Source organism: Muntiacus reevesi, chromosome 15 (genome assembly GCF_963930625.1).
Source record: "Muntiacus reevesi chromosome 15, mMunRee1.1, whole genome shotgun sequence".
In the NCBI taxonomy this organism is placed as follows: Eukaryota; Metazoa; Chordata; class Mammalia; order Artiodactyla; family Cervidae; genus Muntiacus; species Muntiacus reevesi.
In genome coordinates, this window is record NC_089263.1 from 41,115,331 (window position 1) to 41,136,337 (window position 21,007).

The 21,007-nt window shown below is 36.8% G+C and overlaps 1 protein-coding gene across 1 annotated transcript in view; it reads left to right on the forward strand.

Moving 5' to 3' along the window:
* NPAS3 (neuronal PAS domain protein 3) overlaps positions 1 to 21,007 on the forward strand; it is an 811,965-nt gene that overhangs the window by 164,909 nt on the left and 626,049 nt on the right. The window contains exon 3 of the mRNA XM_065906065.1: positions 7,871 to 8,115. Coding sequence (XP_065762137.1) covers positions 7,871 to 8,115 — 245 coding nt within the window. The remainder of the gene's footprint in view (positions 1 to 7,870; positions 8,116 to 21,007) is intronic.

A 21,007-nucleotide genomic window follows, 5' to 3' on the forward strand; every position in this document is an offset into this window, starting at 1 on the left:
GCCTCATTCAGCTCATGTCAGGGCAGGTGTAGGTACCGGAGTAACTATAGATTTCACCGTTAACTATGACCAGAGATCTGACAAGTATGCAGGTGTTCAAAGGTTCATGAGTTAAAATGCTGCAGCCTTTGATGAATTTTTGATGGCTGCATTTTTAATACAGGTCGACCTTCTTCCTTTGAGGCTGCATGCCAGATTAATTGATAAATAGTAGAAGTCTAGTGCTGGATTCTCCTAAGCAAAACAAGTAGGAAAATCCATAAAAAAAAAAAAAAAAAAAAACTGCCTGTCTGGCTCCTTAGAAGTACTTTAAAAAGATAAAATTTAAAGTGGTTTTTACCCTACTTTTCCTTTCCCCTAGAGTTAATGACAAAAACCTGCCGTGTTCTTTTATAAAGACTAGTTATTGTACTCTAAAAGTTTACATGAAGGTGTTAACTTTGAGGCTTAGAGAGAGGATTTTTATGTAGAGAGAGTATGGATCTGTTGATAATGTCCATATAAGAAATCATTCCATAAATGTAATTATAAATTATTTAAAAATAGCTGATCGATATCTGCTGTGAAGAAGTCATTGAATAAGAAACATTTGACTATGGTGGCTTACTTCTTCTGTTGGTTCCTCTGTGACAGTTACGATTTCTGCTCTGTTATATTCTGTAAATATCCAACTATATTGTTTCTGTAATCACTATCACCATTTCTGTGAAGTAGGAAACCAAAGAAATGAATTTTGCAAAGCTAAATTTGACAAACCACAAGAGACAACTTAGTTCTTTTAATGAGTCATCACATCCAAAGTTACCTGTTTTTTCTACCATGGAAAAGTGTCCCAGTGAACAACTGACAGAGACAATCCAACTCTGAGACAGCTTCAGAGAGATCGCAAGTGCTAGGTCAATTTCATAATATTGGTTTTGTGATAGTGGCAGTGCCTGTTTTGTTTGTTTGTTTGTTTTAAGAAGCAACAAAAACTTTCTTTTAACTTTTTTTTTCCTCTCTCATTTCTGGCTCAAGTAGAGTTTCACAATTCAGCCTTGCCCCCACTATGGAGGCCAGAACTGGAAACTGCTGTTGTCCTTCCAAGAGTCTTCCCTGCTTCAAATGTTCTGGGTGAGCTCTCCATGGTCCTGGATTTGGAGCTTTGCTTGACAGAGCTTTCAAATTCGTGATGTTTTGGGAGATGCTTTGAAAGATCTTCTTCCTGCTAGGAGTACACATATTCTCTTTCTGACGAATAATTATCATTGCAACTTTGAAGTCTTCTGTAGAAGCTTTCACAGTCTTCCCGAGTAACCCACCCATTCCCTTAATTACTGTTTGGATGTTCATTTTTCTCTATAAACAAAATTGCTTGTCAATTTTGAATGCCAGTTTTTTCTACTTTAGGGAACTAAAAAATGATCCTCTATTATTCTTAGCATAGGAAATCACTTTATAAACATTTCATCTTCCATTAATGAGACACGCATTTTTTATTTGAACAAGTCATTGAGTATACCTATAGTAAAAGACGGGTAGACCTAGGCATAAGGAGGAACATAATGAAAAATCAATATCTCTGCAATCAAGTAGTTTTATTTCACTTAAGTACACAGTGTGGTATGTCAGAACCAGTAGATGGAAATCTTATTGGTGAGAACACAGTATAAATTATAACGGACCTCAGAGCATAGAACAGTCAGTGTGACATGAGCATGGGTTTTCATTTAACACATCTTACACAGTATTACTGTGTCCTAGGCACCACTATAAATATTTTTTAACTACCCCAGTTAATCTTAGCAGGAGCCTTATGAAGCAGTATTACCATCACATATCACAGGTGAGAAACTGAGGCAAAAGAGGCTAGGTAAGTTGCTCATGTTTATTAATTATTATGTAATTAGTCATAGAGCCAGGATTTAAGCACAGGCTCTGGAATTCATGGACTTACCCTCTGTCTCCTGCTAGTGTGAAAGACATGCTGAGGGAGGCAACAGACAGAACTTAAAGAAAGTGAGAATTATGAGTTGAGAGAACATGGAGGTATTTAAATAGATAGGCAATTTTAGGGTTATCACCAAGCAGAAGTCAGCCCTCTGATTTAATTTCTACTGTCACTATGTGGAAAGTAAAATTTACTAAAAAATGAAAGTCATAAGTGGCAGTAAAGAAAGGAGTTTGAGAAACAATGAGTTAAAAACATATGTATTTAGAATTATAAAAACTGTAGCCTGAATGAAAAATAAAGGGATAGGAAATTTGCTACTGGTTAAAAGAAAGTTGTAAAGAATTCTGGAGGAATAAGGTGATGATCAGATGTTGTACTAAGATTAAAACAGTCAGGCTTTTTCCTAGATATAAAGTTATTATAATAGCAGTCAGTGCCTATAGTGACTTTGCTGGTGGCTCAGATGGTAAAGAATCTCCCGGCAATGCAGCAGACCTGGGTCAGAAAGACCCCTTGGAGAAGGGAATGGCAACCCACTCCAGTTTTCTTGCCTAGAGAATTCCATGGACAGAGGAACCAGCGGGCTACAGTCCACAGGGCTGTATAGAATTGGACAGACTAAGCAACTAATGTTCTCACTTTCACTTTCCATGTTTATGTAACATTTACAATATGGCAGTTGTAAGTAATATATGTCAAGGCGTTTAGCACTTGACATATATTAGCTCAATTACTCCTCTGAAGAATATTGTGAAGTATGTTCTACTATAATGTCTGTTTCCCAGATGAGGAAATTGAGGTCCGAAGAAGCTGAGAGTTCTGTCCAAGATTGCCAGCTAGTAACTGTGTGATGATGTGGACATGGAGCCCCTACCCCAAACATCTGTGCTTCCAAGAAAGCTTACTACAGATTGACTATATTTAGGCATTCTTCAGTCTTATTAAAATTCTTTGTTGTAAAACTCTAAAGTAGACTCTACCACATTTAGAGCTTACAAACTATCTTAATTGTTGCAATACAGAACTGTCCAAGGGAGGTTCACTTCTTTATAGTCTACAGTACATTACTATGAAATTCTCATGTGAGCCATTGCAGTGGGCCCAGAAGATCTGCCAAATACTAAGGAGAAAAGTCCTGGGTGTTCATTGGAAGGACTGATGCTGAAGCTGAAACTCCAGTACTTTGGCCACCTCATGCGAAGAGTTGACTCATTGGAAAAGACCTTGATGCTGGGAGGGATTGGGGGCAGGAGGAGAAGGGGACGACAGAGGATGAGATGGCTGGATGGCATCACTGACTCAATGGGCATGAGTTTGAGTAGACTCCGGGAGTTGGTGATGGACAGGGAGGCCTGGTGTGCTGCGATTCATGGGGTCACAAAGAGTCGGACACGACTGAGGGACTGAACTGAGCTGACTGACTTGTTTGTCATCCTCATGGTCTGAGACGATAAAATTGAAGTTCAACATAGTGACTTAGAATTATAATGTCTACAATGGCCAAAGTGGATCTCAGAATTCCTTCATTGGAACTCTTTCCATGAAACATACAGTTTGCCAAAGGAACTTAAAATACATGGAGGATTCAAAAAATAACCTTACGCTTAACAAATACTGACTCCTGAATCTTCATTCTTAGTAAACTCTTTTTTGATTGGTTGTTAGGTATATGCTTAAAGGTATAACTTTATAAATGTGTAAAAATTGCTTCAAGATGTTGAATGAAAGCATAGATAAAATAGTATTATTTTAACCAAGGATATTTTTAGGATAAGTTAATTCTAGCAACATCAATGATAGAAAGAGGGCAGAATCCAGCTTTATAACCCTTATAAGAAGAAATTCTATATGTTAGATCATTATTCTTTTGGATGGAGTGATGGATCCCTTTTGGAAATTTGAGAATCATTTAATAAACCCTCAAAAATATACATATATGTGCATATTTTGCATATGGTTTTCAGATATGTATGTGTGTCTTTGAAAATAGTTGTTGATTTGTTGGTGGTGGTAATTATTAGTGAAGATGATACTGTTGTCATCATAGAATTAAAATTTTGATTTGTGGAGGATTTTCTGTTATTCAGAGTCTAAGTGGAAGAGCATTAAAGTAGTGGGAAGTTTGGGCCCAAGAAGTAACTTACTAGTTAATCATATTTTAGGTGGCAGAGATCAGGCAGTAACATTTACTCACAGTCAATCCATTCTTTCTCTAGTATTTAGAAATGCAACTGTAATGTTTTGATTGAGAACACAATGTACAAATGCAAATTTATGTTAGGTTTTAATGTAGTCCTTAATTCAGTTTGAGAATTACTTCTAACTAGGTTCTACTTCACAAAAGCAGGCAAAAGATTAATCCACAATCTGTCATTGTCTTAAGGTCTTTAGCTTCATCTATTGTATCAGTATCTCCACAACCTTTATAATCCTTTGACTGTATTTTATTGCTGTTGCCCTCAAAACCAATTACTACTTATTATAGACACAATGCCCTCATTCTGCAAATCTTCTGTACTGTGGTGTCTGCATAATGATGTGATGGGGAGTCATGGAAAACCTTCTTTGTTATTAAGATTATGGCCAGGAAGATTACTCCAGTAGGGTAACACAGTGTGTATGGAGATATTTTTTTTTAAAGGGGGAGTGATAGAGAAGAAAACCTGATAAGATAATATATGGGAGCACATAAAGTAAGTGCTATTTTAGAAAAGTCAAGTGTCAGAGGGCAGTGTTTAAGCAAGGCACCCCAAAACATTAGTGTCCACATACCCCACCTTCCCTAAGTGGACAAAAGAAGTCATCTCCACCCTACTTCACCCTTGGAGCCCACTGGGCTACTCCCTGTGATCTTTGGCTTTTCTACCTCATGATTAGTTTTTTCCTTAGGTTATTGATAAGCCCATACAGTAAATATCAATTTCAGAATGATTGCTTAATCCTCTACTGGCTTCAGGTGAATAGAGAAGTTCCCATTATGAATGTTAGTAATATTGATTAGATAACAGATGAATCCATTTGTGACCACTGAGTGACATATATAAGGAAAATTACACATAACATCCATGTGAAACTTCTGGCAAAATTGACCTCCTGAATTATTACCCAATTGCAAAATGAGTCCCTGCTCCATTATTGACCAAATGGCATGTTTTATTTGGCTTGTATGATTTTCAAAAAAATGCCAATTAGTTAACATAAGCTTAAAATGTAACATAATCTTGGAAATACTATGTAAAAATTCAGATTCTTGTTTTCTAGAAATAGCAGTAGCTGAAATCTGGCAGCACATACAAGCCTTCCCCCAAAGCAGCACACACAAGGCTAAAACTGTCTATGCTTTCCTTTGCCTGGGCTGTCATCCTCCAGTTCTCCACAGTCAGCATCAGGCCTCTTTACTCATTGACATTCCCTGCCTTAACCCTGCAAACCCTTCAGTTAGCAGCCTTGCTCCAGAGCTCCATCACAGTCACTTATAGGACCTCCCCCCACCAAAAAAAAAAAAAAATATATATATATATATATATATATATATATAGCTCAGCCCACCTCCTGGAGTAGTATTTGATTATGAGAACACAAAAAGAGCGAAACTCTGAACTTGAACCACTGCACTCTACAAGTGGTAGATAAAACATTTCAAGTGACAGTTCTTTGGGTACAACTGACTTAAATGGTGTTAGATAGATTACTTTTATTATATGGGGGTAAAAGGAGGGCTATGAATCATTGTTGTATCCTGAGATGTTGACCTAGATTCAGATTTTACTTGTACTTGGTCAGACTTTAAGGCATCTCTTACTTTTGTGTACCTAGTTATCAATAAGCCACATTGAGCATTTGAATAATTGAATGGAGGTCGGCTAACATTTTGGGAAACAAAATGACATAGCTTTTCCTTATAAATTAGTGATGTTTCCACTGAAGATTATCACCAGAGATATCAGGACAAAGATTTGTCACCTGTGACTGCTTTGACTCTGAAAATGGTAGTGTTAATTGGTCTAGTTCTGAGAAATACATTAGCTAGCTAATGTTGAATATTTTATTAATAGAGTGAACATAAACTCTGTTGAGCTATTAGCCTAGCAAGTATTTGACCAAACATCATGGAGTTATTTAAATTACATAGATACTCAGTAAAACACTTGAAGTGTCTGCAGTGAAAACAGTTTTTCACTATGAACAATATCAGATATGGTCTAAGGTAATATGGAATGTTATTGCTCATATTAAGAGGTTGAAGTCATACTACTGGGTTCATTTTGACCTGTTCCTCTGGTCTTGCTCCTCTTGATATTTTATAGTGGGAAAACCAGGATGCTAGATTCAAAGATTTTAAATGCTCTCAAAGCCCAATAAAATGGATACTTACATATGATATTAATAATACCTTGATACTGTAAATATTGCCCAATTATTTATCATCACAGTCTGGTTTTGAATTTTATTTTTCATCAGACATAAAACAGAGCAATTCAGAGTAGGTGGATTTCTCCTGTCAGATGCTCACATATAACTTCAGTTGTGCCAGATTCTGCCCTCAGCAATGCAAGCAAACTTCAAACAGAAATGTACATAAATAGTTAAAGGAAAATGCTGGATCCCACCTGTTGCCTCTTCTGTGAAGTAATATGTCTATAATGTTTATAAATTTTAATAAGCCATATGGGGCTTTATCTTTCAACATTAAATTTATATTATTTTAAAGTTTGACTTTTCTGGGTGATATATTTTATTCTCTAATATCTTAGAGAATCTATCTGTCTATGAATGTATTCTTCTTAATAAAGAATTAAAGTATTCTTTTATCAACCAATTACTAGTGCATTTATAAAGTTCCATTAAAATCATCATTTTCAATGAGAGGTTTATTTTATCTGACTGAAGGTTATGATTCTTATTGAGGGCTGGAAGCACATCAGCATTTCATTTGCTAATTCTGTGAACTGTGTTTTTGTTTAGCCTTTGTTCCTTGAGATGGTAATAGAAATAATATTTTAAAATGTGTCCTTTTGAGGATTTAGTCTTCCCGGTGGCTCAGATGGTAAAGAATCTGCCTGCAATGAGGGAGGCCCAGTTCAATTCCTGGTTTGGGAAGATCCCCTGGAGAAGGGAATGGCAACCCACTCTAGTATTCTTGCCTGGAGAATCCCATGGACAGAGGAGTCTGGCAGGACTGCAGTCTATGGGGTCACAAAGAGTTGGACATGACTGAGCAGCTACACTTTTGAGGGCTTAAGATCCCATAGTGATAATAGTTGAATAAACAAAGCCATTAGCTTGAAAATAGATCTATAAATGGGCTTCTCAGGTGGCTCAGTGGTAGAGAATCTGCCTGCCAATTCAGGAGATATAGGAGATGTGGTTCTATCCCTGGATAAGGAAGATCCTCTGGAGGAGGAAATGACAACCCACTCCAGTTTTCTTGCCTGGAGAATCCCATGGATAGAGGAGCATGGTAGAACACAGTCTGTAGGGTCACAAAGAATTGGACACAACTGAGCAACTGAGCATACACTCACACACGCATTATAATTATGATTATATACATGGTTATATAATCATAATTATAATCACAGTGTTTTAAATTGCTCATAGCTGATAATAGCCAGCATCACCTGTAAATCTTATGTCTCAAAAACAATGACTATATCTCAGTGCATGGGTAATTGGAGTGAAAAACTTATCAAGTAAATTATTTTTACTCATTGCACATGAGTTTATGGCATATAAGCCCAGAGGTAGAATTTATGGTTTTAGTGGTCTTTCTCTGGAACTCCTTTTACTGTGGCCCTGGAATTTGAAGAAAATTTTGGTAGACTTTTGCTGGTTGCAGGGAGGGGGGACGCGGATGAAGTAAAAAGAAAAGCAGTGTTCGTCTGATTGACAGAGTCACACGTTCTAAACAGCACTTTTTCACTTCTTTGATTCCAGTTTACAAGCATTGAGAAAGGAGAAGTCCCGGGATGCTGCCCGTTCCCGCCGGGGAAAAGAAAACTTTGAGTTCTATGAATTGGCCAAGTTGTTGCCTCTTCCTGCAGCCATCACTAGCCAGCTTGACAAGGCTTCCATCATTCGACTTACAATCAGCTACCTGAAAATGAGGGACTTTGCTAACCAGGGGGACCCTCCATGGAACTTGCGAATGGAAGGCCCTCCACCTAACACATCAGTAAAAGGTAAGGTTTCAGCCCCTGTTGATCCTGGAATGCGGTCTGTTGGTGTCTCTGAGATGAAATGTTTACCATCATCCTCTCTTCTTTTCCTGCATATCAAATCCTTTAAAGGGATACAAATGTGGAAATCTGAACTCTGCATGAGAAAGACACCATGTGAAGGTGAAATAAACCTCTTCTATTTCTATTTTATTTTCAAAAAGTCTGTCAGCTTGAATATTCTATCACTTTAGATAAGGTTTCAGGGAAATGAGATTGAAATGACTTACATTAAAATGTTTCTTGGGTTTAACTTATGTTATGCTAATACATGCAAATTATTATTAAGTAGGGGGTGGGTAAGAGAATATTTGGTAAAGGTTAGGACTAACATTTTCTGATTTTAGTTACCAAAGAGAGGCAGGGAGCAGAGTACAGTTGTAGCAGGCATTTTGAATAATGATTTTATTGACTAACAAAGTGATCAATCTATGTATTGTTTCAACTCTTTATACATAGTTCCTGCAATTTATAAATATAAACATGTATTTATGCTCCCAATCCTGGATGTACTTACCCTTAAAATTTATTAAAACTTTAGGTTTTTTTTACCCTGATACTTAAGAGGGTTATTTTCTTGCATGCTCTTGAAACATCTAATTATTAATGAGATTTTAAGCATATGAATATGCATGCATGTGTTTATTGATGTACATGTGATGTTGGCCACTGATTTTCTTTCTTTAACAATATCACTCAAGGCATGGAATGGGATCTATTGGTTTTTCTGCTTTAGCTTTGTATCTAGGCCCTTGATGAGCGTGGAATAACTGGACATGGGATGGAATTGCAGGCAGCCTCCTCTGGGGGAGGAATTAGATTCTTAGCTATGTGATTACACCTTGATGACCACCTGTGAAGTCCCTGCATTCTTGCTGTTGTAGGGAAAGATACTGGAGGAAGCTATAACGTCTCATAGGATTCAAATAAAATGAATGTTCAACAGCAGTGACTTGACAATTCTGTGCTAAGAGGTGTAATAATATGAATGTAGATACCTGTGAGAATCTGTTTACATCTTTGCTATTGTTACTTAGGGATTGTGTTTCTTATGCTTATTAGAGAAGGAAAATTTGAATGCAAATTGTAACAAGTTATATTTCTGTGGGGCAGAGGTTGGCATACATTTTCTGTAAAGGCGTATATAGTAAATAGTTTTGGGGGAGTACTCAACTCTGCCATTGTAGAATGAAATCAATCATAGATAACACATAAACAACAAAGAATGGCTGTGTTCTAATAAAACCATACTTGCAAAGCATGCAGCTGCCACCAAATTTGGCCCACAAGCCATAGTTCACAGACTCCTGCTCTAAGTATAAGAATGACATTTGAAGGTTGAGAAGAACATACAACAGAGATAGCTCTCAAGGGCAGGGTGTCAATATGAGGAAGCACATGACAAATAGACCAAGGCACATTCATGCTTTCCTTACATAGCCCTTCTACCCTTAAGAATATTGATGTCAACTTGGTAATATACCAGTCCATGTTCCAGATACTAAAACAGGGCAATTTTCTGAAGCCAAGGATATGAGTATGATCCTAGTACATACTTAAGAGTTTAGTTAGTAGGTTGTCTTTGTGTTTATTCCAAATCATGTAAGAGGCATGGATACATGTAGCAGGTTAGAAATCACACAAAAAAAGAAAATATATTCTTAATCTTTTTATTCAATTCAAAATACATTGACTGAGGAACTTATATTAACTTGTTTACCATAATTATCTTTTACTTCCATCTTTTCTTTAAGAGAGTTGGTAGCTTATAGGCTTCCTTGGTAGTGGTTACTGCCAAAGTAGAAAAATCTAATGGTTCCATGGTCTGTCTACTCTTCTTGTTCTTGTTTAGTTGCTCAATCATGTCTGACTCTTTTGTGACCCCCCTGGACCATAGTCCACCAGGCTCCTCTGTCCATGGGATTTCCCAGGCAAGAATACTGGATAGGGTTGCCACTTCCTTCTCCAGGGATCTTCCTGACCCAGAGATCGAACCCATGTCTCCTGAACTGGTGACTGGTTTCTTTACCACTGAGCCATCAGGGAAGCCCTGTTCATTCTTCTACAATGTGATGATTCTGCTTGCTTCTGGAATCATGGCCTTTTAGAGATGCACACTTATAGATAGTACAGAACTAAGCCCTCATTTAACAGGTGAGGGAAATGATGTAAAAGGGCTTACAGTTAAGTATTAGAAGATCTAAAACTAGAATCCCATTGTTTTGCTTTTCTGTTTAGGGCTCTTCCAATCAGATATTATTTCTAGCAATAATATTTGATTTCTATCACCATCATCAAACATTCCAGGTGCGAATGCGCTTAACTTTGGACTATGGCTAATAATTCATTTTTATTTTTTGACCTCCAGTCAACTCAGCTCTGTAAATACTAATGATGAAGATGGATAAAAATAAGATAAAATACTATCTCTGCTCATAGGATAAGTTCAGTCTATAGAGGAACATGGTGATGTCAGTGAGAAAAGTGGGACGATTGGAATTTATGTACCAGACTTTATTATTTAAAAAATTTTATCCAGATTATCACAGATCATCCAGTTGGCACATGTTTACTCCCTCTATTAGAAATCTGATGATAGTCTAGAACTGAAGTCTATACTGTACTGAAGTATGGGACTTCATACTATTTACTCTGGCTCTCAAAGGTTGCTAGGAATGCAATGGGCGCTTTCTGTAAGCTGGTTCTGCTGTACAATATATGTATATTTTATTGCTTTCCTCTAGTTCTTTAATGCAAACCTGCTATTCATTCTGATCAAACATTCATGAAACAACAACATCAAAAGAAATTCATTTTAATTTGCTAAGGTCTTGTATGTTGTGCCCTTGAAGAAGTTCTTATGGATAAACAAGCTTATATAAATAGCCTCCAGCATCATGTGAAGTGCAGTTCATAATCCAACAATAAAACAGTAGACATTATACTTCGTGCTTCTCCAAGCAGTCTCTTGAATAAACCTGAAGGCATTTGGAAATTTATATGAAAAGTGCTTACACGATGTAGGCAGCATCTTTTTAATGTGATGAGTTGTTCATGTTAATAATTAAATTTCAAAGCTTAAATTTAAATTTGTCCCAAACAACTATATAGAAATTTAATTATTTTAATTTACTGCTTCAGAAAGGTTCTTTATTCTGCCTTGTGTTCATCATATCTTTTCTTAAAAGTCTATAAAGGTTGATGAGTTTGTTTTGTGATGCCCATTGTGTACAGATTATTGCAAGTTATGCGTGCAGAAAGCACACTCAGGTGGTAGTGTGTAATATGTCCTGAGTCAATTACTTCATGAAAATGATATGTTAAGCAATTGGAAGGTAACAGATAGTTTTTTTCCATTATTTTAGAAATATCTCTATTGTTATAATACAGATCAAATCTACAATGAACATTATGCATTATTCAAGAAATGACCAGGCATTCTCAGCAGTGTTTCAGCTAAATAACTGATGATTGTAACCTTTAAAGAAATCTCATTGTGGTGACTGTTGGTAAATCACTTCTCCATTCATAGTAATCTCTGTTTAGAGGCTATCTGGAAGCCATTATATCTTTTATTAATCTTAAAAGCAATGGCTGCTGATTTGACATTTGCTAAAACTAGATAAATTTTCTGTCTTTCTAATACCACAGACTTCAGTCAGTTTTTGGAGTATATCTGTGTCTGCTGCAACTCTATTAATCCAGGAATATTTACCACTATAAGCCTAAGTTTTATTTCACTTTAAACATTGCAGCTTTTAAACAACAATTTTTCTATATGTGTGACAGGCCGCAATCTTACAGTATGTAAAATACAAGACATATTTAGTTTTTGGAAGGGAACAATTGAAAACTATGCAAGACAACTTGTGATTAAAATTGACTGAACACATTAAGGAAGAACTTGAATATTTTCATGGAATTTCCTTACACTATTTCAAGTATCTATGTGGTTTAATGTAGATGTTTCTGAGAGAGAAACTTTCAGTTCTTTATTTAAGCAACATAGAATCTACTCTTAGCCAAAGACCGTACTGTTACTTAAGCAATGATGTCTAATGGATTCATTTACATTATTCATGTAGGGTAAATGAGTATAGGACATCCTTCAGAATAACACTGAATTACTACTATAATGATTGTCTCTGAGATATAAATAGTATTTTATAAAATGGTTCTAGTTCCATAGAAGGTGGAGATTCCAAGACAGGCTGAATGATAGACCTTCTTGGTTTAAGCAGTTCAAAGGTCTTGATTTCCCTTCTGGCATTTTACTGTGTGCTGACATTATGTTACCTCTCCCAAGTGACATTCATGTTTAGAGGCAAGTGTCATATTCCTTGTTATTAAAAAATCATGTAAAATGAAAATTCTTAGAAGCAGTACATGGCATATGTATCAACCTGTGGTAGTCTTTATTTTCAAACAGCTAAATGCCTAATGGTGACTCCTTAGGTTCTGAAAAAGAGCTTCCTTTCGCTCTTCCCTGGTAGCTCAGCTGGTAAAGAATCTACCTGCAATGCAGAAGACTTCAGTTTGATTCCTTGGTCAGGAAGATACCCTGGAGAAGGGATAGTCCTCCCACTCCAGTATTCTTGAGTTTCCCTGGTGACTCAGATGGTATAGAATCCACCTGCTCTGTGGGAGACCTGGGTTTGAACTCTGGGTTGGGAATATTTCCTGGAGGAGGGCACAGCAACCCACTCTGTATCCTTGGCTGGAGAATCCCCATGGACAGAGTAGCCTGGTGGACTACAGTCCATGGGGTCACAAAAAGTCAGACGCGACTGATCGACTAAGCACAGCATAGGCCTAGGAGAATGGGAGAGAAGATGGAAGCTTGTTTGGTTCCTATTCTTAACTCCATTATTTTCAGTAGACTGAGAGCCTGACTCTCTAGTCTAGGCTCTAGTTTTATTTGCCTCATCCCAAAGTCAGTGGTGGCACCACATGGAAACAGAACCTTCCAAAATCCAAGCTGACAATGCTCCTTGCTGTTTATTTTGGTAGCAGGTGACAAGTTTTACTAGTATATGGAAATATGCTATGATATAGCCTTTCTGGGCTTCCCTGGTAGCTCAGCTGCTCAGCTGCTAAAGAATCCGTCTGCAATGCAGCAGACCCAGGTTCGATTCCTGAGTCTAGAAGTTCCCCTGGAGATGGGATCGACTACCCACTCCAGTATTCTTGGGCTTCCCTGGTGGCTCAGACAGTAAAGAATCCACCTGCAATGCAGGAGACCTGGGTTCAATACCTGGATTGGGAAGATCCCCTGGAGGAGGGCATGGCAACCCTTTCCAGCAATCTTTTCTGGAGAATCCCATGGACAGAGGAAACCTGAAGAGTCATAGGGTGTCAAAGAGTCGGACACAACTGAGCTACTAATCACAACTGCCTTTCCTTAGATATGCTTCCAGGAAGGATCTTTAATTATATGCTATAATCCCTTTATATCTTTCTGACAAAGTTATTACTTCTGAAAGTTCATTTTTTTGTGTGTTAAAATTATCTTTATCCTTTTAATATTTTTCACACATACAAGCTTTATTATAAAATTGTAAGCTCAGTTTATGAAACTTAAAAAGTAAAGAGATAGAAAAAATTCACCTAATTAATGTTACCACCCAGACAAATACCATTGATAGTATTTTGATGGATTTCCCTTTCTTCTGTACATGTTAAACAAAGATTAGTTTTTAATCTTACTTTTGCACACACAATATTTATATCCCACCCTTTCCACTTAATATTCATGAGCATTTTCTCATTGTGCACATGTTTTTTAACATAATTTTTCATGGTTGCATAAATAAATCACTATGTGAACCACTTTAAATCTTTTTGAAACATCGTAGTAAGTGAATGAATGAATGAAAAGTGAAAAAATGAATGAGGTTTCCCTACTATATAATTCATTTCACTGTTTTTCTTTTGTTGTTTACAATTTGGCAAACAGTGCTACAATGAACATTTTTGTGCATACTGCATTTTAGTGGGTACTTTTTAAAAATTAATTAATTTATTTTAATTGGAGGCTAATTACTTTACAATATTGTAGTGGTTTTTGCCATCCATTGACATGAATCAGCCATGGGTGTATATGTATCCCCCATCCTGAACCCCTCTCCCACCTCCCTCCCCATCCCATCCCTCAGGGTCATCCCAGTGCTCCGGCCCTGAGTACCCTGTCTCATGCATTGAACCTGGACTGGGGATCTATTTCACATATGGTAATATATATGTTTCAATGCTGTTCTCTCAAATCATCCCACCCTCGCCTTCTCCCACAGAATCCAAAAGTCTGTTCTTTACATCTGTGTCTCTTTTTCTGTCTTGCATATAGAGTCATTGTTACCATCTTTCTAAATTCCATACATATGCATTAATATGCTGTATTGGTGTTTTTCTTTCTGACTTACTTTGCTCTGTATAATAGGCTCCAGTTTCATCCACCTCATTAGAACTGATTAAAATGCATTCTTTTTAATAGCTGAGCAATATTCCATTGGGTATATGTACCACAGCTTTCTTATCCATTCATCTGCCGATGGACACCTAGGTTGCTTTCATGTCCCAGCTATTGTAAATAGTGCTGTGATGAACACTGGGGTACATGTGTCTCTTTCAATTCTGGTTTCCTTGGTGTGTATGCCCAGCAGTGAGATTGCTAGATTGTATGGCAGTTCTATTTCCAGTTTTTTAAGGAATCTCCACACTGTTCTCCATAGTGGCTATACTAGTTTGCATTCCCACCAGCAGTGTAAGAGGGTTCCCTTTTCTCTGCACCCTCTCCAGCATTTATTGTTTGTAGACTTTTTGATAGCAGCCATTCTGACCGGCATGAGTGGTACCTCATTGTGGTTTTAATTTGCATTTCTTTGATAATGCATGATGTTGGGCATCTTTTCATGCATTGGTTAGCCATCTGTATGTCTTTTTTGAAGACATGTCTGTTTAGTTCTTTGGCCTATTTTTTGATTGGGTCATTTATTTTTCTGGAATTGAGCTGCATGAGCTGCTCATATACTTTTGAGATTAATTCTTTGTCAGTTGCTTCATTTGCTATTATTTTCTCCTATTCTGAAGACTGTCTTTTCACCTTGCTTATAGTTTTCTTCATTGTGCAAAAGCTTTTAAGTTTAATTAGGTCCCATTTGTTTATTTTTGCTTTTATTTCTATCACTCTGGGAGGTGGGTCCTAGAGGATCCTGCTGTGATTTATGTCAGAGAGTGTTTTACCTGTTTTCCTCTAGGAGTTTCTGGCCTTACATTTATATCTTTAATCCATTTTGAGTTTTTTTGTGTGTGTGTATGGTGTTAGAAAGTGTTCTAGTTTCCTTCTTTTACAGGTGGTTGACCAGTTTTCCCAACACCACTTGTTAAAGAGATTATCTTTTCTCCATTGTATAGTCTTGCCTCCTTTGCCAAAGATACAGTGTCCATAGGGGTGTGGATTTATCTCTGGGCTTTCCATTTTATTCCATTGATCTATATTTCTGTCTCTGTGCCAGTACCATACTGTTTTGATGACTGTAGCTTTGTAGTATAGTCTGAAGTCAGGTAGGTGGATTCCTCCAGTTCTATTCTTTCTCAACATTGCTTTGGCTATTCAAGGTTTTTTGTATTTCCATACAAATTGTGAAATTATTTGTTCTAGTTCTCTGAAAAATACCGTTGGTAGCTTGATAGGGATTGCATTGAATCTATAGATTGCTTAGGATAGTATACTCATTTTCACTATATTGATTCTTCTGATCCATGAACATGATATATTTCTCTATCTATTTGTGTCCTCTTTGATTTCTTTCACCAGTGTTTTATAGTTTCCTATATATAAGTCTTTTGTTTCTTAGGTAGATTTATTCCTAAGTATTTTATTCTCTTTGTTGCAATGGTGAATGGAATTGTTTCCCTAATTTCTCTTTCTATTTTCTCATTATTAGTGTATAGGAATGCAAGGAATTTCTCTGTGTTAATTTTATATCCTGCAACTTTACTATAATCGTTGATTAGCTCTAGTAATTTTCTGTTGGTGTCTTTAGGGTTTTCTATGTAGAGGATCATGTCATCTGCAAACAGTGAAAGTTTTACTTCTTTTCCAATCTGGATTCATTTTATTTCCTTTTTTTTTTTTTTTTTTTTTTTTTTGCCATGGCTAAAACTTCCAAAACTATGTTGAATAGTAGTGGTGAGAGTGGGCACTGTTGTCTTGTTCCTGACTTTAGGGGAAATGCTTTCAATTTTTCACCATTGAGGATAATGTTTGCTGTGGGTTTGTCATATATGGCTTTTATTATGTTGCAGTATGTTCCTTCTATGCCTGCTTTCTAGAGGGTTTTTATCATAAATGGGTGTTGAATTTTGTCAAAGGCTTTCTCTGCATCTATTGAGATAATCAACAGTTTTTACCTTTCAATATGTTAATGTGGTATATCACATTGATTGACTTGCAAATATTGAAAAATCCTTGCATCCCTGAGACAAAGCCCACTTGGTCATGATGTATGATCTTTTTAATATGTTGTTGGATTGTTTGCTAGAATTTTGTTAAGGATTTTTGCATCTATGTTCATCAATTTTATTGGCCTGTAGTTTTCTTTTTTGTGGCATCTTTGTCTGGTTTGGTATTAGGGTGATGGTGGCCTCACATAATGAGTTTGGCAGTTTACCTTCCTCTGCAATTTTCTGGAAGAATTTGAGTAGGATGGGTGTTAGCTCTTCTCTAAATTTTTTTGTAGAATTCACCTCTGAAGCCATCTGGTCCTGGACTTTTGTTTGTTGGAAGATTTTTTTTTATTACAGTTTGATTTCTATGCTTGTGATGGGTCTGTTAAGACTTTCTGTTTCATTCTGGTTCAGTTTTGGAAGGTTATACTTTTCTAAGAATTCATCCATTTCTTCCAAGCTGTCCGTTTTATTGGCATATAGTTGCTGATAGTCGTCTCTTATGATCTTTGTATTTCTGTGTTGTCTGTTGTGATTTCTCCATTTTCATTTCTAATTTTCTTGAGTTGATTCTTCTCCCTTTTTTTCTTGATGAGTCTGGCTAATGGTTTGTCTATTTTATTTATCTTCTCAAAGAACCCGCTTTTAGTTTTGTTGATTTTTGCTATAGTCTCCTTTGTTTCTTTTTCATTTATTTCTGCCCTAATTTAAATACTAGTCTTTTGTTTTCTTTAGTTTTGCATCATGGTGGGACGAGCATTGTTAATATCAGCACACACCAATAGGATCTCCATGTCTCATACAGGACAGGAAGGACTTTCTAACAAATGTGGGCTTAATACTGGTAGAGTAAGTCTCTGAGACTTTAATTCTGTAAAGTTTCACATGCTATCAAGAAAGGCTTTACTGTCTATGAATGAGGAGACTGTATTGTGTGTTTGGCATGAAGAATATAAAAAGCACTGCTGGGTTCTTGCCACATGCTGCTGTTGCAGTGTTTGTTCGTCATTCTTTTCAGTGCATTTGGCACTACTGAGTATCCTGAATTAGCCTCAACTCCAAACACCAACTCAAAGAAAGCATATTTATAGGTGTGTGACTGTGAACATGTGAAAATTCAGGTGTGCTAGTTAGCTATGGGCTTACCCAGTGGCTCAGTGATAAGGAATCCGTCTGTCAATGCAGGAGACACTAGTTCAATTCCTGGGTTAGCAAGATCCCCTAGAGAAGGAAATGGCAACCCACTCCAGTATTCTTGCCTGGGAAATCCCATGGACAGAGGAACCTGGAGGATTATAGTCCATGGGGTCACCAAAGAGTTGAACATGACTTAGCAACTATACAACCACAACTACACAAAGTTGACTATACTGGCAGGGCAACAAGCAATCACTGCATCTCAGTAGTATGACATAAAGCTTTTACTCTTCTCATGGCTTCACATAGTCTGGGGGTTGGCAGACCTAGGCTGGGCTCAGCTGTGTGGTTCTACTTTTTGCCGTAGCTCTGGCTGAACTTTATTTCCTGCTTAGGGTTCAGTTCAGGTCTGCCTCCTGCCAAGCAGCAGCAGATACTTGTAGGAGAAGCTCTTTTTATGGTGCTGTCAAAGGTATAAGAGGACTGAACAAAAACAATATCTCTTATGGGGATTTTTGTGGAGACTTCTGGGAATGTGGACAAAAGAGTGCCTGTGTACTCTCTTGTATCCTACATCAGGATTCATCAGTCTGTTCCTCTCTGAATAGTCATCTCCTTTTTCTCTAGCAACACTGACTGCCCCATACCAAACATTTATGCCTTTGTACATGTCATCATCTGACTGAATTGTCCTTTCCTTCTTTTGGTTTTGCTGAACTCTCATTCATCTTCCAAAAGCCAGCTTAGATTTATTTGCTTAATAAATATTCTCTCCTTCCCAGAATGTTGGTCATTTCTTTTATAGGTTACCAATATACCTTCTGTTGCTTTAACATGAATTCATAATTCATTATATACTTCTCCCCCTATATTTACACTACGAGCTATTTAAGAGAACAGTCTGGGTCATCTTATGTATGTTTATGTCCCCATGTGCAGTACCCAGGAAAGTAAGTATTCAGCCATGTTTTCCAATTAAATTGTATAGAATTGGATTGTGCGTTGGCATTGCTATTAACAGGACTAAACAGTGCTGATGGGAGCTATGGGTGGGCATATGTCCTAGGCTAGAAAGAAGAAAAAAACACAAGGCAGGGCAGAAGAAAAATGTAGAGAAAATGATGGAAATAGTGTGAAACTAAGGGGAAATTAAACAGTGTGTGGGGTAGGAAGAACTAGGAGGAGTGGTATCCCACCTCTGCCCTGTACTGTGTCCAGCTCTGGGATCAGTCATACCGTGAAATGGCCTTCCCCTGCCAACATGTTTCTCTCATGTAATGTGCAGGCAGAGGAATTGAAAGTTAAAACAAAAAATAGTGTAAAGAAACCCTAAGTGCCTTGAGTATATGGATTCAAGTCTGTTTAACACATCTGAGTACCTTCTCTTAGTAAGTCCTCTGAGTCGTCTGCTGAATATTGTGGGGGCATATAAAGAAAGTATGAGGCATGAACCTGACCTTGAAGGTATTTACCATTTCTTGAGAAATAAATTTTGGAAAAAAAGCGGAAGAAGGAAGATGAGAGCTTTTGACACAATTAAATATACCATGTGACCTGGATTAATAAAACCCTATCTAGACCTCAGTTTTTTCATTTGAATTTTCTTTTTGTCAGTGATTCTGATCTGGATGATGACTTATCCTGTAACCCAAGACACAAAATTCCTTTAGCAATTTAGCAATTATTGTCTCAAATTAACTTTTCCTGGGACTCTGGGATTTCTTGAAGCTATTTATTAATAACTTCAAAAGCCACAGGCTCTACCTCTTCACATTCTACTAGTATTTCTACTTTCCTTCTTTTACCTAATTTCCCTTTCTGTGAATGTATGTCTTACCCTGTGCTATAGGTTAAAATATATGTGATATAGTTTCTTCTCTTAGAAACATTTATCTGGTGATTATCAGGATTTGCATATGTGCAATCATTATAAATAAGAGAGAATAGTAAGCACATAATCAAGTTTTAAATTAGTCAAATGCCAAACATATGATGTAGACAAAATATTAATCTAGAACTTTGTATACTTTTGATTTATTTTTACACTTGACAAAATTTTAGGGAGCGTACTGAAGTTTTGTATCACATTCAATTTAATTTAAGAAGCCTCCCATTACTTGATAATGTAATATTTTATTCATGGGATCCTGTGGCATTGCCTTACATGGCACAGTACTCACTTGTTTAGGACTTTCCAGTTTATGTGCTCTGTTCTTTAGGGCTGAAATTCTTTAGTGGCTTCTGTTAGCCCTATCACCTTTTGCAAAGTGCAATATATAGTTTCAGCACTCTGCAGATAACAATATTTTATGGGCATAGCAAAGAAAGAAGTCACCTCTGACTGCTTTATATGATTGAAATTGTACTGTGGCTTTAATTTTCAGAAACAGCTTTCTAGATACTGTGCATAAGTCTTAGCTGTACCTTAATAAACATGTGATGACCTCCACCTGTAAAACTAATGTGGCTTTGAATACTGATTGACCACAGCGTTTCACATCCTTTCTGGGTCCATAATATGTCAGTGAATGTCAGAGCCTGGACAGGAGAAGAGGGCCAGTAGAATCTTGGGTTTAAGGATTATATAGATTATGTGTTTTGGTCCCTTCATTACTGTGTTGAACATACTGATATAGAAAGAAATTTAATGATACAAAGTCAGTAACAAGCACAGGAATGGAATTTGAACCTCTGGAATCCCAATTTGGCACGTTTTCCTCCATTTCTAAGTCCAGCATATGTCCCAGCTGTCCACTGGCATTTCTTTTTCCTTTTTCCATTATACATGAACATATGTGCACATATATGGCTCATGTGTAGAAATCTACCCTTTTTAGATCAAATGTTACCATTGTGTCCAAATTCAGAAAATGTTTTTAAGCTATTCAAAGGTGAAATATTTAAAATTCAATGAAAAGAATTCTTTTAAAAAGATACTAAAAGCTAAAATTAAAGGAAGTTGTGTGAAAAGTATATGGGTACTCTCTGTATCAACTTTGCAACTATTTTGTACATCTAAAATCATTCCAAAATCAAAAGATTATTAAAAAAAAAAAAAAGAGTACTATTATACTCTCATGACAGAAACTTAAGCAAAACCAATCTCACCCCATATGGAAACTTGTGTCCCAGTTTCCTACTTTTTCAGTTGGTCACTGTTGAATCCATACAGATTAACCTTCTCTAGGGCTTCATAGTTGGTTGCAGTATTTAAGGAATGTGATTAGCCAGCAATTTCAATAACATCAGGATACGGAAGAAATAGTGGCTTCCC